This window comes from Lagenorhynchus albirostris, chromosome 3 (assembly GCF_949774975.1).
Source record: "Lagenorhynchus albirostris chromosome 3, mLagAlb1.1, whole genome shotgun sequence".
NCBI lineage: Eukaryota > Metazoa > Chordata > Mammalia > Artiodactyla > Delphinidae > Lagenorhynchus > Lagenorhynchus albirostris.
The window spans coordinates 995,517-1,015,510 of record NC_083097.1 but is presented as its reverse complement, the minus strand read 5'-3'; the positions used below and the strand labels follow the sequence as shown (position 1 = coordinate 1,015,510).

The 19,994-nt window shown below is 61.4% G+C and overlaps 1 protein-coding gene across 1 annotated transcript in view; it reads left to right on the top strand.

The window, feature by feature from the left end:
- The first annotated feature begins 1,297 nt into the window (after window positions 1-1,297).
- The window catches only part of LPCAT1 (lysophosphatidylcholine acyltransferase 1), a 40,895-nt gene continuing 22,198 nt past the window's right edge, over window positions 1,298-19,994 (top strand). The window contains exons 1-2 of the mRNA XM_060146831.1: window positions 1,298-1,432; window positions 18,388-18,530. Coding sequence (XP_060002814.1) covers window positions 1,298-1,432; window positions 18,388-18,530 — 278 coding nt within the window. The remainder of the gene's footprint in view (window positions 1,433-18,387; window positions 18,531-19,994) is intronic.

Genomic DNA, 19,994 nt, shown 5'->3' with positions numbered 1-19,994 from the left:
GGGTATTGGCTGTGTTATCAGAGGGCAGATCACTCCCTGACGTGCTGCCCAGGAGAACGCAGATGCCCCAGGAGCCCAGGGCTTTGGAGAAGGTCAGCCAGGCAGCCCTAGAACGATGTGGGAAGAACTGGGGCTCCTCCCCAAGGTTTCGGGAGTCCTTCCTCAGCCGCCACCCGCTGCCTTCTCCTGCTCTCCGTCACGTGCCCGTCGGGGCCACAGGAGAGATGTGCAGAAACGTTAATACTAAAGGTTTGCGGTGACTTTTTGAAATTTATAGACTTTGAACAGGGAGTTATTCTGCATTTGCCCTAGTTAGTACTGTGCCACAAATTAGGGATCCCTTGTGTACCCCCTTCACCCAAAAGAGTAATCCCAAGAACTAAAGTCCTCAGGGAATGAGAAAGATTCATCACCCCCTTCTCAAACCACTGAGTCCCTGGACCCTGTGGTCTGAGTGGACCCCGTGCATCTGGGATGAGGCCTGCCCTCAGGGGCTCCTGGTGCAGCCCACAGCCAGGGCTGGCAGGACCACGGGGCAGCGCAGCGTAGCCCATCTGGGGAGGACAGGTGAGGAGGAAGAAAAGCCAAGGGAGCTGGGTCTGGGACGGGGACCCAGTGGAACCTCTCACACGTGCGCCTGGCCAGGCGCTGCTCAACAGCGCCCCTCGGGATTTGGGCAGCTGGGGCTGCCTCCCTTGGGGACTGCTCTGGGGCTCTGCACCCACAGCCCGGGGTAGCGCGTGCCCGCCCCATCTCCACGTCGCTGCACTCCTTCCGCTCCACAGGCCGCGCCCCGGCTCGGCGCCCTGAGCGGCGGAAGGGGGCAACGTGGCGGGCCGCGCCGCGCTGGGGACTCGATCTCCCCTTCTCCGGGACCAGGCCCGCCTCGTGAGTCCCTGTGGTCAGGCCACCGCGAGAGGCTCTCCGCCAGGGCCTCGGCGCCCCTCGGGACCCGCGCCCAGCGGCTCCCGCGGGCACACCCGGGAGCAGCGCGCGTAGCCCCGGCCTGTCCGCGCGCGCTGGGGCGGTCTCTCCGGGCCCGCGGGGGGCGGGGCGAACAAGCACGCCCCTCCCCGGTCCGCCCCGCCCACCCCGCCGGCGCCCCCCGCCCGCCCCGCCCCGCCCACGTCATGCAGCCTCCCCTCCCGCGCCTGCGCGGCCGCGCGCCTGGCCCGCTCCAGACGCCGCGCATCCTCTGCCCGCGCCCGGCGCCCCGCGCCCAGCTCAGCGCCCGGCTCCGCGACCCGCTCCTCGCCCGGCCCGGCGCCCCGCTCCCCTCGCCGCGGGCGGCGCGGCCATGAGGCTGCGGGGACGCGATCCCCGAGCCGCCCCCGCCTCCAGCGCGGGGGCCGGCGACGCGCGGCGGCTGGCGCCCCCGGGGCGGAACCCTTTCGTGCACGAGCTGCGACTCAGCGCCCTGCAGAAGGCCCAGGTGGGTGTCCGTCGTGTGCCCAGCCCGCCCCGGGCCCGGGGCCGCGCCGAGGGTCGGGGATGCGCGGCCGGAGGGGGCTGGGAAGGGGACCTTGGGCGCGGCCCAGCCCCGCGGCGCCCCGGGGCCCGCGATCGCCACACTTCCCTGCGACCCGCAGCCTGCATCCCCCGCCGTCCTCACCCCATCCCCGGTTCCCGTCACCCTGGTTCCCACCGCCAGTGCCCTGAACCTGGCTCCGCATCCCCTTTCCCCAGGTCCCTGCTCCCGACTCCATCCCCCTCTCCTTGATCCCTGGACCCCGCAGCCCTTTGCCCTGGCCTCTGCACCCCGATGTCGTACCCGCACCCCGGTCGGTCGGCGCCGCGCTCTCTCCTGGTCCCGGCGTCCACTGCCGCCGCGTGCAGGCCCCGCGCGGTACCGGAGCGGCTCCCCCTGGATGTGACTTCGTCACTTGATGCGCTTCGTGTGGGGGGACCTCTTTGGTCACTTGAGTCAGTGCCGGCGGCAGTGGGGTGCGGGCTGTGGGCTCCCCTGGCGCTGCCGGCAGGACGGTTCTGCGTCTGCGGGTTTCCACGTTGTTTCTGGGGGACTCCCTTGGGGGTTAGTCTGCGGCCAGAGTCGGTCGTGGCCAGCCTGGTGCAGCCTGGGGTACAGCGCGCAGGCAGCCTGCTTCTGGCTCGTTTTATCTGCGGGGTGGTCTGGTCCTGGCTGAGGGACGGCGGCTGCAGGAAGCAGGACGGCCCCTACACTTGTCCCCTGCCTTCACGTGGCTCCCGACCTGGAGGGGTACTTCTCTGACCTGGTGGGATCTCTGAGCTGACCGTGAGCTGTGTCCGCATTTCTGGAGGATTGCTCACTGGAGGGCCTTTCTTTGACTCCAAAACTATGCATAGAAGCAGGGAAGTTTCAGGTCTTCAGGGGTTGTCTAGCCGGTGGGGCGTACACCTCCAACAACACTTTCTGTGGGAAGATCGGAGTTTTTTAAATGTGTAAAGTAACTCATCTGAAATCATATTAAAGTGAAAAGTTCTTGAAGTCAGTCTAAAACTGTCATTTCCCCAGATGCCTGCCTCTTCTCTAACAGCCCCCTTGGTGGGCCCGATGGTTGTCAGTGGGGAGCAGAAACGGGCAGAAGACTGGTGGGGGGGGGGAGAACGGAGAGTGGCAGCCCCCCTGGAGACACGAAAGGACAGGGCCGTCCCACCCCGCCCTCCATGTGGTCCCCAGTGCCTGCCCCCTTGTCTCCCCCAGGTGGGGCTCACAGTGGCTTCCTCTGAGCTCCTGAGTGAGCCCCCGTCACTGTCACACCCCCGCCCCCTGCTTCCAGGGTCTTCCTCCGCTGCTTAGAGCCCTCGGGAGGGGGCTCCCTGGGATGGAGCCCTGAAGCCTTCGGGCGGTTTCCGGCGCCCCCCAGGCCTGTCACCCTTGCTCCCGCTGCTGCAGAGCTGGCCCCTTTCCGCTCCTAACCCCTCTCTCCCGGCCCCTCTGCTCCTCCCTCAGGTCTGGGGTGAACTGTCTCCACCAGCAGGAAGCCCCCTGCGCCCTGGAGGGCCTCCTCCGTGTCCCTGTCACACTGGCAGCCCCCGTTGCTGCGGTCGCACGGGGCGGGGGGTCAGGTCTGTCCTGCCCGGGACCGTGCTCACTGCCCCAGGGAATGGAGGAGCCACACGCAGAGCCAGCTGGCTGTTGAGGGAATGAACGGGCGAAGGGACAGATGTCAGAGCAGAGTCTGAAACCCTGACCCCCTTCAGGTGGGGGGCCACAGGGTTGGGAATTGGAGGATCCCAGCTGTGGGCTGTTGTCTCAGCATCTGGATGAGTTCAGAAGAAGAATAGGTGTGTGGGAAAAAAAGAACAGGTGGGTGGCATGTTTTCACCTGCCTCCAAGGGAGGGATACTTGGTTTGTACCTTGTTGCAGTGTTTCAGAGGCCGGGTCAGAATAATCTTGGTGTCTTTGTAACAAAGCCCTGTTTCTGCCCAGGGGTCTGAGGCCCCAGGTGTAGTCTGTACTCTCCAGTTTCCAAGTCCAGCTCTGCAGAGGCATTTCGCTTTTTACCAGCAATGTTCTGCAAAACTCTCCCCCTTTACCATACTTTGTTACGGTAAAGTTTGAGCAGAGTGGACTTGGCCTATGCAAGCAAAGAAAGCCCACCTCCCGAAGTCAGTACATAAACGGATCCTGCAGTGTCCGAGACAGCCGGGGCCGCTCAGAGCTCACCTGAATTCTGAGTTGAGATAGAACAGTAAGCGTGCCTATATTTACCTGCTGGCCTTTGCTGTAGGGGAGGGGCTGCTGCGTGCCTGGGGATTAATGCCCAGTTGGCCCATCTGTCATTTAACTGCAGCTTTAGTGAGGAGCTTAAGCATCTCTTTGGACAGAAAACAACATGTTAAGACCTGAAAAACCATGAAGAGTGGAATATCACATCATCACCCTGTGATTCGGAGTCAGGCGGTGGGTCAGTGTCACCGGGTGTTTGTGTACTTCCCGCTGGAAGCCGCGGGTGTGAGCACATCCCCTCCAGCTCTGGTGCTTCCCCATTTCTGAACCCCCTGAACCAGTGTCACCGAGAGTTTACTTCCTGGAGAGCAGCCTGGTTTCCCAAACACCTTGGAACTGAGCCCTCGGAGGGAGAGGCCCTGTGTGCACCCCTCCCCCGGCCCGGTCCTCAGAGGGGATCACAGGAGAGTGACTCCAGGGACAGACCTGTTGGGCAGCCTGCGTGGAGTCCAATCACCCAGAAGCGGGTGATCTTTTTCTCCAAGTTCTGATCCAAATGCCCGAGTCTGGGGCTCGGTCTGGATGCCGAGCTAGGGGCAGCCGCTCTGGGGCAGGGAGCCCGCGCCCGCACACGCCCCAGCCACTCAAGGGAAGGCTGCTGTTTACATCCATCGTGGCCCCACATGTACACACACCAGGCCCACCTGCACGCCCTCATGACCCGCAAGTCTGCGTGCTCCACGCAGGAGACTCCACAGTGAGCAGCTCTTCATCCAGCCCCTCCCACAGCCCCAGCGCTGTGCCTGGTGGCGGGGTGGGGGGGTCGGTGGTGGGGGGACGGATGAAGGGGGAGGTGGCCCGGCCTAAAGCCAGTGCTCTTGAGGGGCTGGCGATAATAGAAACTGGGAACAGGAGACGGAGGCCCTCCAGGAGAGCATGTGTCCTGTGGAAGGGGCAGGCTGTGTCCCTGGGGATCTGGGAGGCCAAGGCCCAGAGGCCCCTTCTGAGGACTACTGAGGACCCGGCAGCACGGCCCTGGAAGGCAGGCGGGTGGAGAGTCGGGGGCCGTGTCCTCATGTCCAGGTGAGGAAGCCGAGGCCCAGGTCCTGTGCTGTCCCCGGACTCCGGGCAGCGCGGGCTGGCTCAGGGCAGATGTCTGACCCGCCGCTTCTCTCACAGCTCACCGGGAGCCTCCTGTAATCGGCTCCTACTTTTCTGGAAGGATGCACGTGTGAAACTCCGTGGTGGTTAACGTGGAGGAGTGAGACGGGGGATTCAAGGGTGCGGGATCCGTCTTCTCATTCGTTGCGTTCTTCTGCCCTGAAGTGGGACACACACACACACGCACGTGCACATAGTTTCCTCTTACACTCGCCTTAATTTCTTAGTGCTGAGCAAAGCACAGTCTTATTTCTCATTTTCACAAAGCAGGATTTTGTCCCTGAGAGTGGGCCCGGCCCGCGCCGGCCCCGCAGGCCCGGGGACCGTCTGAGGAGGTGACCTTGGGCTCCTGTACCCAGCGAGTCTCAGCACGGCCTCCAGGAGCCTCTGTCACGAAGCCGGGCCCTGCCCACCTGCCCCCGGGCTGTCACCACACAGCCAGGACAAAGGCCACCATCCCCGGCGGGCGGGGCCCCAGCCCACTTCTCGCGGGATCGCTGCAGGTTAGCACTGGTGTTTCCGTGTCCCGTAAACCTTTAGTCTTGCTGTGAGTTATTCTGAAATGAGCGCAGAGGAAAGCGTGTGTTTGGAAATACCCTGTGGAAATGCGGTAGCGGGTTTGTTCTCAAGCCCAAGTCACCGCTCGGCCGTCAGTGCGAGGTTTGCGGTAATTTGCTCATTCACACGTTCCTTGGTGTTTTGACCACGTTCCAGCCTTGTGGGCCGGGCTGTAACCGTGGCTGAACACCCTTCGTCACTGCGCACACGGCTGCCGGCCTCCAGGCCCCCCTTGGGCCCAGCATCCTCGGTGGCGCTCCGCAGGGGTCCTGGATGGGGGCCGAGCCGAGGCGCCTGGGACTGCAGCCTGTGTACCCCTGACTCGTGTTTCCATGTTAGACCCAGAGGAGTGAGTTATTTTCCCTAAAAAGTTAGTTGCCACCTAAGAGCTCTTTACACTACATCGTTCACGCTTTTAGCCTTTCAGCCCCTGGAGCTGGGCCTCACCTTGCAGGGTCGTGCTCGGGGTCCTGAGGTCCGGCTGGGGAGGACGGGCCACCCGGCGGGCCCTGCTACTCCTTGCCACCCGAGGAGCCCGGGAGCACAGAGCGACCTCAGTGCCCGAGACAGCGGGGATGCCGCTGGGCTGGACCAGGCACTGAACGCCCGCCCCAAGGCGGGGGTCTGTTTGCTAGCCCTGGAGGGGTAACAGCTGTCCCACGTACAGAGCGAGCGACAGAACCTTCTTTCGGTAGCAGTAGATATTTCTGACCAAGAGGGCAGAGCCAGTGGCCGCTTTTGTTTGTGGGCCTCATAATCTGCACATCCTCACTGGGTCTCGGCAGCTGGAGCCCTGGTCCCCCACCCTGGCTCCCTTCCTGCGGCTGGTTGCTGGCCTGCGACCACCCGGCACGAAGGGGCTGATGTGGGATGTGGAGCCCCTCCTCCCTCCCCCCAGAGTAGCCGGGGCCACTCTGCTTCCAGCCTCCCCGCAGTGCAGTGGTCTCCCGCAGGGCAGTGGTCTCCCCGCAGTGCAGTGGTCTCCCCACAGTGCAGTGGTCTCCCGCAGTGCAGTGGTCTCCCGCAGTGCAGTGGCCTCCGTGCAGTGCAGTGGCCTCCCGCAGTGCAGTGGTCTCCCTGCAGGGCAGTGGTCTCCCGCAGTGCAGTGGTCTCCCTGCAGGGCAGTGGTCTCCCCGCAGTGCAGTGGTCTCTCCCGCAGTGCAGTGGCCTCCGCACAGTGCAGTGGTCTCCCGCAGTGCAGTGGTCTCCCGGCTGCCTGCTCTGGCCCCGCCCTCTCCTTCCATCACTGCCTCACCTGTACCTGGTCCTCAGGAGCTGTCCGACCGGTCACCTCCCCGCTTCCCCAGGCTGCTCAGAGGAGTGACTGCCTGGCTGGGGGACGGGCTGCCCCAGGCTCCTCCCCCCTCCTGCTACCCTTAGCAGCCCCAGGGCCCAGTGCCGGGACCAGCCCAGCCCATGACGATGGAACTGGCGGGCCAGGGGCTACCTGCAACCAGGGCAGGGGGGTGGGCAGAGCTGGGGTGTTCTGGGGGGCTGCCTGCTGCTGGGGGAGGTACAGAACGTACCCATGGGTCGCCTTGCAGCTAGAGGGGCCATCCCAGAGCTGGGATTAGAGCCAGGATGTGGTTGGGGGGAACCCCTTGCAGTTGGGGGTAGGGCCAGGATGTTCCCTGGGGCTCCCCACAGCCGCAGGCCTGGAGGCAGAATTTTGGTGAGGGGCCTCCAGCTGTCGGGCTGGGGTTGAGCTGGGATGTCCTGGGGGTGCTCTCGGTACCTGAGGGTGGGGTGAGTAGGAGGTGCCCAGCTGGGGGGCTGCCTGCAGCTGGGAGCCCCAGAGGGCCCGAGGCTGCTGGAGAGGCTCCCACAGCAGGGGGACCAGGACACTCTGGCCAGGGCCCCGCCACTTCCTGCAGGTATTTGCTGAACCGGTGGAAGCAGCGGGAAATGCTGCAGGTCTGGGACTTCGAGATTCTCTTCTTCAAACCCTGCAGTAAGGGCCCTGGAGATAAGGGGTTTCCTTGAGCCACAAGCCAGGGTGGGTCTGACGTCTGGGCGGCTCTGAGCTGAGTGAGCAGGGGCCAGCGAGGAGCCTCTCAGGCCCGTTCTGTGCGGTGGGCGGGGGGCGGGTCCTTTGTCATCGGGGTTCTCACAGCTTCCTCCATCCCTGCCTTGGGGACCACCCCAGGCCCCCCTTCCCGTGTGTCCTGCCCCTGTTGGCCACCCACCAGGCGTGGTAGGATGCTCCTGGCTTCAGACAGTGCAAACATGAAAAGGGGTGCAGATAGGAGCCGGCCGCGAGAGCCCCGAGGGCAGGACCGCCGTGTCCTGCGACACAGCCAGGGGTTCATAGCCACCTGCGGTGAGCCAGCCAGTCGGCAGACGTTACCTCTGAGCCCTGGCGCTCACTCGGGTGGCACCCTTCGGCCCAGTGTGTTGTTTGTGGACACAGAGGTGCCCCGCCTCAGCTGCCCCCCTCCCCGCTCCCGTGTGTCTCAGCCCCTCGGGGAGACATTCTCGAGGACCAGGCTGCTGGTAGTGCTGGTGGGGTGGGCCCTGAGCCTCGGCACCTCTGTGTGGGACTTGCAGCCGCCTGGGTCCGCTTCTGCCAGTGGGGAGCTCGGAGCCTTGGAAGCTCCCTTTCTGCAGACACAGAATTACCGGGTGTCCTAACCCCACAGGAGAGATGCCTGGGGAAGGAGGTCAGGTGTCGCCGAGTTCCTGAACCAGCACTTGCTTTGGGATCTGAGCCTCGTGCTGGTGGAGCGTCCGGCCCAGAAGGCTTACACCTTCCAGCCTTTCTGCTGCTGCCCATCTGTCCTTCCCACAGAAGGGCTCCAGCCTGGGGTTTGCTTTACTGTGAATTTCACAGCTGGAGACCGCAGATCGCAATCACGGGGACCCCGGGACAGAGCTCTGGTCTCCAGCAGAGCGGTCCTGAAAACCCGGAGGAGATGAGATTTGGTACAAAACTTGGGTGCGTCGGAGGAGGAATGAGGAGGGCCAGGGAGGGTGCAGGCGAGACCCAGAGGCCAGCCCGGCGGGCGCCGGCAGCCAGAAGCAGGGGCGGTGCACCGGCTGTGGGCGCCCCCCACGTGTCCGCCCTGCCCCTCCAGGCCCAGCCTCCCCTCCCACACGTGGGAGGCTCTCCCCCTGTACTTCCTTCCGGCTTCTCTCAAATCCCACCAGTTATTATCCTAGGGGCCTTTCTCAACTGCCCTGGAGACCCGGAGTCCACGTGGCAGGCGGCTCCCAGTGTCCCAAGCGTCCACTGCCCTGGCCTCCCGGGTGGGCTCCTCTGCCATCTGCTGGAATGTACTGAGGCCTCCAGCCTGGCCTGAGTGCCCTGCCCGGCCTCCTTCAGGCCCCCGGGGCTGCGATCTCTGCTGCACTGCCCCCGAGGCCCCCGAACTGCCCCTCCGTGCTGACCGCTGACCCTGGGGCTGCCTTCCCACCTCCTTTGCCTGTGGACCATGGGCCCCACCACCCCCGGCATGCCCCGGCCCCGTGAAAGGCCAGTGTGAGTGCCGCGGCCAGACGCAGGCCGAGCCCGGCAGGATCAGCTGATGCGAAGACTTCGACCCGCCCCCTGGAGCCCTCGGACCCTGGCTGGGAGGAGGAAGGGCCAGTGTGTGGTTCTCCTTGCCGCCTGGGCTGCAGGGCGTCACGCTTAGGGTTCCCTCCGACCAAGTGGGTCTGGTCGCTCAAAGAGCTGCACAGGTGTTCACTGCGGCCTCACAAGATCACCCTGTCAGCTGTGGTTGAAAACGGTGAATATGGTCATCTAGGGAAATCGCTCTGTGTCGGACCGCGGGACAGACTTGTAAACCCGGTGAATGGACCGCGGGACAGACTTGTAAACCCGGTGAATGGACCGCGGGACGGACTTGTAAACCCGGTGAATGGACCGCGGGACAGATTTGTAAACCCGGTGAATGGACCGCGGGGCAGACTTGTAAACCCGGTGAATTACCGAAAGACACTCATTTTGCAGGAGGTTCCGGATGAGGCAACACGCGCTAACACTTGAGTTGAAAGCTCTTGAATAGAGACCACTGGGATGGTGCGGAAGTTGGGCCTGCTTGAGAGTTTGAAAGAAAAAAATAGCTCTTTAGAAAAGCTATATTTAATTTTAGATTTGAGTGGGAGAGCTAGGAAGAAATAGCTTCTATACACAGTAAGCATGGGCTCTGGAAGGAGAGTTTTCCCGAGTGGAGGCACAGGTTATCCTAATAGACACACAGGTAGATGGAGGACCTCAGAGGTCAGTCAGTGGAGGCCTGAGGTCAAGAAGACAGTCACACCTGAGCAAGAAAAAGACAGATGAGTCCAGTGTGAATTTGGGCACAGGATTTATGCAAGTGGGCAAACCCCCAAAAGAAGCCCAGGTACCCAGTAAACATAAAGTGCTGCATAAGCACAGGACAGGACCTGGGCCCCTGGGCCCCCACGAGCCATTCCCCCCTCGCTGGTGACCCCTCGGAGCTCTGGCCACACCTAGTGTTTCACCTGATGGTAAAGAGAAGCCTCTTCTGGAGAGCAGCTGTGTGTGTGACAAGGTCCAGGGAACAGCCACGTTTCAGAACGCCAGCCTTTTCTGTTTCGCTTTTGCTTTCAAGTATTTTAACTATTCGAATTAGTTGGGAAAAGGACTGCTTATCTCCTATTTGAAGGCGGTGTATGATTTGGACCGGAAGGCATTTTATATTAAGGAAGGTGTTTTGCTGATGGGGGCGAGCGGAGGGGATGCGCTTCCAGGTTGATTTGCTCGCTTTGCATCTCAGGCATCGGGTCCGGAGCTGGTACTTCTCCTTCCCAGCTGTGACCTCCAAGGGCCTGTGGCTTCACCGTGCCGGCTTGTAAGACTCCGTGGCAATAACTGTGCATTTCCTAAGAAACATAAATAAAGTTAGATGTGTCTTTTTCTCCCTCGCCGCTGCATCCAGCAGGTGGAGGGTTCCCTCAAGGTTCTGCCGGCTTCCTGCCCGAGCGAGGCTGGGGTGCGGCCACCGGCTGCCCAGGGCATCAGGTGTCACCTTGGCAGTTTTAGCATCTTCTGTCTACTCTAAAGTGGGATTCTCAAAAACAGCTGGCTTTATAGTTTGTTTGTTTGTTTGTTTTAATGCATGTAAGTAACAGCAAAGAAAAGATTGATTCCCTAGGTGAGGCCTTCCTGTGTTTCTCCCACGTGCCTTGGAGATCTTTCTGCAGAATCTGCGAGGCTCATTTCTTACTTGCTCCACGTGGAAGAGCTTGGAGGTGACCAGGGCCAGGCTCCCAGGAGAGCACAAGACCAGCCCCAGACGCACTGCTCCCTCCCCTTCCGCCCCAGCTGTGCTTGTCTGCAGGGGTGAGCTCTGTGCCCCACCGGGACTGCAGCTGACCTGTCTCGGGAGGCTCCTCCGGGTCAGGTTCAGGGCGCCTGTCTGACTCCCTCACTCCTCACCCTCTGGCCCTCGTCTGTGGCCGAGGGGTGAGAGGGTGCTGGACCTGGCCCTGCAGCTTGGGGAAGGACCCCCTGGGCAGGGAGGTGCAGGGAAATGGAGGAAGGAGGCCAGTGTGTCCGGCAGCGCCCGTGAGGGAGCCTGGGGTCAAAGGGTTACTCTGCAGCCGTGCAGAACTCTGAGCCCTGATCTGTTTTGGAGGCGGAGCCAGTAGGAGCTGGTAAGGAAGAGAGGTGGCGAGTGTGACTCCCAAGTGTGTGTCCAGGAACAGGCGGGTGGGCGGGGCCAGCTTGGGTGTCCCTTTGGGGGTTGTTGCCAGCTCTCCCGGGACGTCAGTGTAGGGGCCTCGTCCGCATCAGGCCAGGGTCCGAGAATGTGAGGGTGCTCACGGGAGGGAGGGGGTCCCAGGCCTGGGCTCCCCCCGCCCCCTCCGCCGCCAGGGCAGCCCCTTCTGGTCCAGGCTGCTCCTCGAAACTTGGCTTTGCTCCCACCGGCGGCGGACCTTGGGAAGCCGCCCCGCCTCCTGGCCCGGCCTCAGTTTCCCCGCCCGTCTGAGCCCATGCACTGTGGGTGCATTCTTTCTCTGGGGGGTGGCCTGCACCCTGCCTTCCCTGGAAGGATGATCGCTGACGCCCCCTCTGGCGGCCTGCCTGCGTCCCGCACGGGGTGCCCACACTGTTTGGGAGGGTGAACTGAGTTGCGGGGAGTTGACGGTCGTGTTCCTGGCGCTGCTTCCTTGCACGCTGTGAGCTGGTGAGCCGTCCCCTTGGCTCGCTGCGCCCGTGCCGGGTTCTCTGGCTGGGAGCCGTGTGGGCTCTCCTGGCCTCTGGTGCTTCCTGTGGCCACCAGTCAGCCCAGCGCCTGCGTCCTGGGCTCCCATCCTCGTCGGTTTGGGGAGACCCACAGGGCAGGGCACCTTTTGTCCTTCACACCTGGGATCTGGGCACCCTGGATGCTGGCTGCGTGCGCCCCAGGCCCCTGTGCTGGCAGTGCCTGTAGCACCCCCGTTAAGCCAGGCTTCACCTACCCCTCAACGCCACCACCGTGAGTGACTGGCCTATTTTCTGTGTGCTCACCGAGGTCCGCCATCCTTGAAAACACTTCATTCCAGGTTGTGAAGTCATCTAATTGGCTTGCACAGGTCTGTCCCGTCTTGTTTCGTGCCTTTTTTACCGACTGTCGCCCTGGGATGTGTCCGCTGTGTCCCGTGTAATTCATCGCTCCTCCCCTGGCTGGCCCCTGGTGTCTGTCACAGGGGTGACCTTCAGCACACCTGTCCCCCGGTGGCGCCCTGGGTGGCATCCAGCTCCACGGCTACCAGCAGCACGCCCATGGGAGCAGCCCCTGGGGAGCGGGGCCCGCCAGCTGGCCCAGTGTCCACACACAGCTCCCCACCCCTGACCCCGAGTTCTCAACTGCAGCAGAGGCTCCAGCACCGTCCTCACGGCCTGGGGACCAACTCTGAGCTGTGGTTATTCCCAGAAACTCAGGAGCATGTGGACTCCAGCAGAACCAGTGGGCCCTGGGCTCTGCACTCAGTGGCCTTGTGGGCAGTGGTGCAGAGCTCTTGGCCACATGACGTCAGGAGCCAACACGTCTGATGGTCCACATCTGTTCTATCAGTTCATGGATCTTACCCACTGCCCGAGGATGGTTTGTGGTGACTGTAGTAAATCGAGCACCCAGCGCACGAGGGCAGAGTCTATTCCTTCTTCTCTTTTCTTAAGTCCTGCTAAGATTTTTTAAAAATTTATTTTATTTATAGATTTTTGGCTGTGTTGGGTCTTCGTTGCTGCGTGCAGGCTTTCTCTAGCTGCGGCGAGCCGGGGCTACTCTTCGTTGTGGTGCGCGGGCTTCTCATTGCGGTGGCTTCTCTTGTTGCGGAGCATGGTCTCTAGGTGCTCAGGCTTCAGTAGTTGTGGCACATGGGCTCAGTAGTTGTGGCACATGGGCTCAGTAGTTGTGGCGCACGGGCTTAGTCGCTCCGTGGCATGTGGGATCTTCCCGGACCAGGGCTCAAACCCGTGTCCCCTGCATTGGCAGGCGGATTCTTAACCACTGCGCCCCCAGGGAAATCCCCTTTCTATTTCTATCAGCATGATTTTCAGGAACTTTCTGAGAAGAGAGATAATGGCTGAGGATGTGGGCTCAGCGCCGGGTTTGTGTGGCCAGCTGGCTGTGTGTGTGCTGGCTTATTACATTTCCTTTCATCATAGGAGGGAGTGCATTTCCCTCCAGCCTCCTGGTGGATGCGGTTCCTTTGGAATGGCGGGATTTCTTCCCAGGATGAAAGCACTGGCATCGGAAGGCGGCTTTGGAGAGTCTTCCTGGGCCTGCCGGTCAGCGTGCTGACGGTCCCGACACGCTGGTACCCGGCATCTGCAGCGTCTGCTCTGCCTGTAACGCGGCCGTTGTGTTCTCCAAGCTGCTGACACCAATTCCCTAGTGCTGTCCCGGCCGCACGTGCCGCGTCAGGGTCTCGCACGGCTGACCGGGGTCCCTCAGCAGGCGTGTGCTCGAGGGCACAGGCATCGCAGCCCCCTGGGGCCTGTCCTCCCTGGGCGAGGGCCTGGGTCTCTCTAGAGATCTTGTCTCTTAAGTAACGCATTATGTTTCCTCGTTGGTTGTGAAACATAAGGCACTTGGACCGACTTGCACGTGGGTGATGCCAACGGCCTTGGTGGCCTTGGCAGGGAGGAGGGGTGATTGCCGGGCTGGTCTGAGCCGGGCTTTGGAACCTCAGGTGCTGCACCTGGATAGTTCTGGACCGGTGGATTCGATGAATTCAGTGGGAACTGGAGACTGTTTACATCCAAAGCGAAATTGTCACTTTCACAGTTCTTATCACAGGAAGTGTCAAAACTACAGCAAATGTTTTTGCTTAGGGCGGGTAGCAAAGCACCCCAGAGGGGCCGGCTCAAACCACAGGAATTCATTCCTCCCGTTCTCAGGGCTGGAAGCTGAGATCCCGTGTCACAGGGCTGGCTCCTCCTGAGGCCTCTCTCCCTGACGTGTAGACGGCCGTGTTCTCCGTGTCCTCCTGTGGTCCTCCCTCCATGCATGTCTGTGTCCTGATCTCCTCTTCTTATGAGGACCCCGGTCACATGGGATTAGGGCCCACCTTAGTGACCTCATGTACCTTAATCACTTCCTTAAAGGACGGACCTCCAAAGACAGTCACGTTTTGAGGTGCTGGGGGTTCGGACTCCAATACATGAATTTGGGGACACAGTTCAGCCCCTGACACCAAAGCAGAGGAAACGCAACGAGCCGCCCCCTCTCCCCACCTCAGCAGTCCCCCCTTACGGCCCCTCTGGGCCCACTGACACCCCCTCTTCCCCCACCAGTGATTTGCAAGCAGAGCCCAGACTCCGTCCTTTCACCAGTAGCAATCCCGTGGGTATCTGCCACTCAAGGACAAAGACGCTGGCAGCCGCTGTGCAGGCCACTGTCACCCCGGCTCCGGGGCGGGGGCGGTTCTTGGCTACAGCCGCGCCACCCCCCACCCCCCACCCCCGCGACACACACTCTGATCAGAGGGTCCCCGTCCAGCCTGTCGTCTTGGTTTTCTTCCTACAGTGTATTGGTGCATCTGTGTCTCCTGGCCTTCCTTTTGCCGACTGCTTGCTGGTCGTCCGTGTCTTCTGGAAGCTGGTGGCTTGACCCACAACTAGAGAGATCCCATTCCTGTCGGGCACGCCCAGCCCCGCCCACCTGCTGGTCTGCTTCCGGGCAGGACCCTCTGTCACACACACGTGCCTGGATGGTGGGTTCTGGACGCCTGTGCGAGCCCTTCGTGGACGCCCCCACGGACACGCCCCCTCCACCCCTTGGCCGTCCCGAGGGACAGTCTCACGGGACAGGCAGCGCGAAGCTTCACATTGCCCCTAGGCCAGTGTCACGATCGGGAGATGGTTTCGTAGGGTCGTCCAAAGGCAACCAGGGAGGCTGGGGCGCGTGTGTGAGCGTGTATAAGTAGAGGTGTGGGTGAGGGTGTGCGTGGACGTGAGCGTGTGCCCTGAGGCGTGCGGGCGTGAGGCTCCCATCACGCGTGGCTCTTCCTGTGTGCGTTCCAGTGCACCGTGTGCTTGGGGCCCTGGGTCCTTTGGGCAGGAAGCGGTGCCCTGGGCCCGGGTGGATCACCGCCTGGACCCGCTCTGCTAGGGGCTCGTGCTGAAGTGTGCGGGGCGAGAGTGGGCAGTGCACCTTCAGGTCTGGGTTGAGCCGCTGCCCGACGACACGGACGTGCAGAGGACTCGCATGTCTGCGTCTGCGCCTGTTAAACCCCTTTTCCATGGGACGGTTTCTCGCAGGCAACTTCTAATGGCTTCATCCAAGTAGCTCAGCTGGGCACTCATTGCACGTCACCCTCAAGGGTCGTGTTACAAGCCCTCGTGTGGCCCTCGAGAAGGGTGACCGTACAGTTGATTTGGCACTTTTGAGGGTGATGGGCCCCCGGTGATGGCCCAGGGCTGAAGCTGTGGGCAACATCTCAGGAAACCGGTCCCCCCACCCGCCGTGGGCTCCTGAAGGGACCCGCCTCCTCCAAGCAATTTCCATGGCCCCCGCGTGCTTCCTGCCCACCCCGCCCCCCCACCCCGGCGCGTTCCGTTGGTACCTGCCCATCTCGTCTGTGGGAGGCCTGCCTGTTTGCCGAGGGTCGAGGCTGTGCGGTCACTCACACGTCCTTTCCCCACTGGCTGCAAGACTCAGACACCAGGACCGCCTCCCCGAGGCACACAGAGATGCATCCTCTGCGAGGCAAATGTGGTCGCGTCTTGTCCGCGGGGAGTGGCCGGCGAGCCAGCTTGCGGGGCGCCATCCGCTCGTCAACCAGCAATTTGAACCGTGCACTTGCCCCGACTCCAGGGTCACCCCTTCACGCCTCGTCATCACCCCAGTTGGTCCGGACAGACTGGGGTGCTGCCTCCCCGGGGCCTCAGAAGCCGTGGGGAAACTGGGTCTCTTTCTGGAGCCCCGAGATCTGTTGTTCTCTTCTGTTACCTGCAGTAGCCGCCGTCCTGGCCGTGGAATGTGGCTGCATGGTCGGGGCGTGTCCGCGACCCGTGAGCGCTCTGAGCGCGCGGCCCCGCAGCTCCTGTCGGCGCTTTGCTGCCTGCCATTCTGTCCAAGGCACGGGCACCGGCTTTAGGGTCCATTTATGGGGACACACCGCAAAGTATCCAGTGACTCAGCTGCCCTGCAACCTGGAGGGGCAGCGGCCACGGGTCATAGGACGAGCGGGTACGCGGGGCTCCCAGCACAGCCCCCGGAGCCGGAGCTCTGGGCCGTCGAGGTGACAGGCAGACCGAGAGGCAGCGCCCCGCCAGCGAGGAGGTGGGGTGTCTCTGCCCTCCCTCTGCAGCAAAGTTACAACAGCAAGGATGGAAGAGGGTATGTTTTGAAATGAAGGAAAGGCTACATTTTAAAACCTGTGGGATTGAATTAAAGTCCTTAGAGAAAGCTGCCTTCTCCATGTGAATTTGGGGGAAATAAGGTATTTCTGAAAATATGCTCCAGGTTCTTTCCTCAAGAAGTTAGAAAGAACATTAGGGTACACTCAGAGTGGAAGAGAGAGGCCCCTGTAAGATACAAAATTAATGCGACTGAATAGGTCACAGCAGAGATAAGGAACAAATGCACAAGTGGTTCTGTAAACAGATTAGCGAAGGGGAGGGCTGTCTGTCAGCATGGGCCTGAAGGGTCTCAGAAGCACAAACGCTATGAACAACGACGCCTAGATCAGGGCAGGGTTGATGTAACTTCAGGGCAGCGGTTCGCACGATTATCCTGAAAATGCACGATGGGGAGTCGGGTGGGAGGAGAAGCCTGCGGAGGACGCCCAGAGATTTCCTCCCTGACAGAAACACTGAAATAACTCCAGAAAATAGGAAATCTAGATAAACAGTGAAAAGCATTGGAACAGCCATCAGGAAGCTCCGTAGGAATTCCTCCAACGAGGTGGGCTGGTGTCTGGCGTGGTGACCGCAGGACCCGAGGACGGCGGCGCGGGGGACCTGACCAGGCTCGCCTTCCAGACGCATGTTGGCAAACGAACCTGGCGAGGCCTTAAGAGAGGTGGCTTCCCAGCGCTGGAACCGAGGTTGTGACACCAGAGAAGCCGTGGCTGCCGTGGGTCACGTGGACAGGGTGACAGATGAGCACGTAATTATCCCTCAGGGAAGACTTGTGGTGACATTCACCCCGTTCATGCTGACCCCAAAACAAGACGCTTAGAAAACCCGGGGTGGGAGGCACGTTCCCGCCAGCACGTTCCTGCTCTGTCTGACCCCCTGGAGCAGACACCCCCCCCGCCATTTAACAGGAAGCATTGTCCCCAGCGGCGGCCACGACAGATCCAGGGTCACCGGCCCTGTTCCACCTTGTGCTGAAACCAGAGGTTCAGCCAGGGGACCCCAGCCCCTGAAGGCGGGGGGGAGGCCGTTCAAAGTCACCATCGTCACAGCACATGGAGATCTGGACCCACACCGTGGGCGGCACAGGCCACACGTGGCCGTAGGGCACCTAGGATGTGGCGCGTGAATGAGATGTGCTGTGAGCACGGAACACGCCGGATGCCCTGGACGTGATGAGGATAGTGTGAGCTGGCTCGTCCACGCCTTGTGCTACGTGCGTGCGGAAATGATGGTATTTTAGGCGTGTTGGGTTAAATAGACTGCACGTTGAACTAATTTCATCACCTTTGTGTTTTTAAACATGGCTGCTAGAAAATGTAAGACGGCACACGTGACCTGCGTTGTATTCCTGTCGGGCAGCGCTGGCCTTGACGGAAGCCCCAGAGAATCAGGGAACGGTCAGCGTGCAGGCCTGCAGGCGGCAGAGACGGCCGTGGTGGGTGGTGGGGTGAGCAGCTTGGACACGGTACCACGGACCTGGGTCTCTTCCCGTCTCTCCTGTCTCCTGTGCACCAAACCTACGTGTTTCAAGTGTATTTTCTTGCAAATAATCAAAAACTCGTATCTGTTGGTTGTAAGGCTCCGTGAGTTTTGTCTTGTCATCCCTCCGCTCCCCTGTTTTCTAATCGACCGCCTGAGATCAAGCTCATCACAAAGCACGCTGTTCCTGAATGTCCCCCGCCCCCAGAACATCACTGCATGCACAAGTGCTGGTACCTCAGCCACAGCTGCCCGCCCACCGTGTGTCCCCCTCGTGCGCGGGGCCTGCCCCCCCACGGAGCCCCAGCCTGCTTTCCCCGCGTCCACCGGACCAGGCCCGTGGCTCTGGACGCCCCCCTCCCTCCCTGCTGGGCCCGCATCCCGTCTGTGACTTCCTGGGGTTGGAGAGTCCCCGGGTCCCCGTCTTCCTTGTGGTCTGAGCCCAGTCCTGCCAGCTCTGTGCCTGTGGCCCCGTGAAAGCATCCTTGTGTGCAGGGGCTGCTGGGCGCGCTGAGGAGGGGGCTCGGGGGCGGGGCTGCCTGCTGGGGGTGCTGGGAGTGGGCGGAGCGCCGTCGGCCAGGAGAGCACCCCGACCCCAGGCGTCCCCTCGGTGGCTGTAGGAGGGACTGGGCCGCAGCGTCCGCGGGAGGCGGGTGCCGGGGCGGCGCGAGGAGCCCAGAGGACAGTCCCGCGCGTGACCGTGCCCTTTCCCCGCAGGTGGCCGTCATGACGCTGACGCTCTTCCCCATCCGGCTGCTGGTCGCCGCCGTCATGATGCTGCTCGCCTGGCCCCTGGCGCTTGTGGCCTCGCTGGGATCCGCTGAGCAGGAACCAGAGCAGCCCCTGGCCTTGTGGCGGAGGTGAGTGCACGTCTGTGGGGGCCCTGGGGGGTGTCGCAGGCCCACGCTCCCCCTGCCAGCATCCTGCCCTGAGGCTCCCTCCAGGGCCCCGCAAGCCGAGTGGCCGCTGTGTTGTGCCCTGAGCACAGGGGTCCCGCGCTTCCCTGTCCCCTGCCCTCGAGGCCGCATGTCAGCCTGCTGCCGCTGGTGTGGTCTCTGCTTCGTGTGGATGGACGTGTGAATCTGTCTTAAGTGAAGATCCAACAGGGGCCTCACAAAAGGACATGAAACCACAGCATGTTCTTGTGTATTTAAATACCTAAAGCTGTCCCTTAACTCAAACTACACGCCGTTTCTAGTGAAGGAAAACGTTGAGCTATGGGAAGGATTTTGGTGAGTATTTCCAGTGTGTTAGAAGACACCGTTCCGGTCATAAAACCAGGTTGCTGGCCACCTCCTGTGTCTGCATCTCCGATCAATCCTAAGGTCCTTGGACGGTTTATTCAGAACAGAAGTGTTCTTAGTTTAGCGCAGGGCCGGGGGTCGGCTGCAGCCTGTTTTTGTGAATGAGGTTTTATTGGGGTGCAGCCCTGCCCGTTCATTTGTACACCATCCAGGGCTGCTGTCCTGGAGGGCAGGGGTCACTGTGGCCAAGGCCACAGGCCCACAAAGCCTAAACTACCTGCTGCCCGGCCCGCAAGGTTTATGGACCAGCTCAGGCCCCTCCTTTCTCTCCCAGTGTCTGAGCTGCTGGAATGCTGATGCCCTGAGAGGCTGTGGAAACGGGCGCCCATCCTGGACCTTGGTTCCCCGCTGCCCACGTGCCATGGTCAGAACAGCAGTTACATGCAGGGCAGAGACAGCCAGTTAAGGTTCAAGGGTTTTCTGAGCCTTTCACGAGCATGGTGCCTGGGGACCCCTCACCCTCCTCGTGGTAACATTTCACGTCCTCAGACCATCCCCAGTTTCAAGTGAACCATGGTCTCCCCCTCCCTAGAAACCAGAAGGTAGACGTGGCTGTCTCCGTGGGTGTGCCCCTGCACAGAGCCTGGCCTGAGGGACAGGAAAGTCTCTCCCAAGTGAATGAATGAATGAAAGAGTGAACGAGTGCACAGACAGCTGGGTTTTCTAATCTCTTTGGAAATCATGCTTTACCTTGAGATTTGGGGTTTTTTTTAATGTTTTAACTGTAAAATATGAATTTGGTATCAAATATATAATCAAGCAAAATAAATCCAGACCAAATCGGAATCAGAATTTCAGTTTTCACTTGGCTGAGGACCCAGAGCTAGAAAGCAGAGATTTTGTAGTTTTTTACAAATTACGAATGATTTGATCAAAAGCGTCTTAATTCCCTGTTCCCCCCGCTCTGTTCTGGGGCTGGGCTCCCCTGCCTCCCCGCTGTCCTCTCCCACGAAGGAGGAAACCTCGCACAACCTCGGCGTCTGTCTTTTCAAAACAGGTGACTCTGGGCTGTTTCGGTTT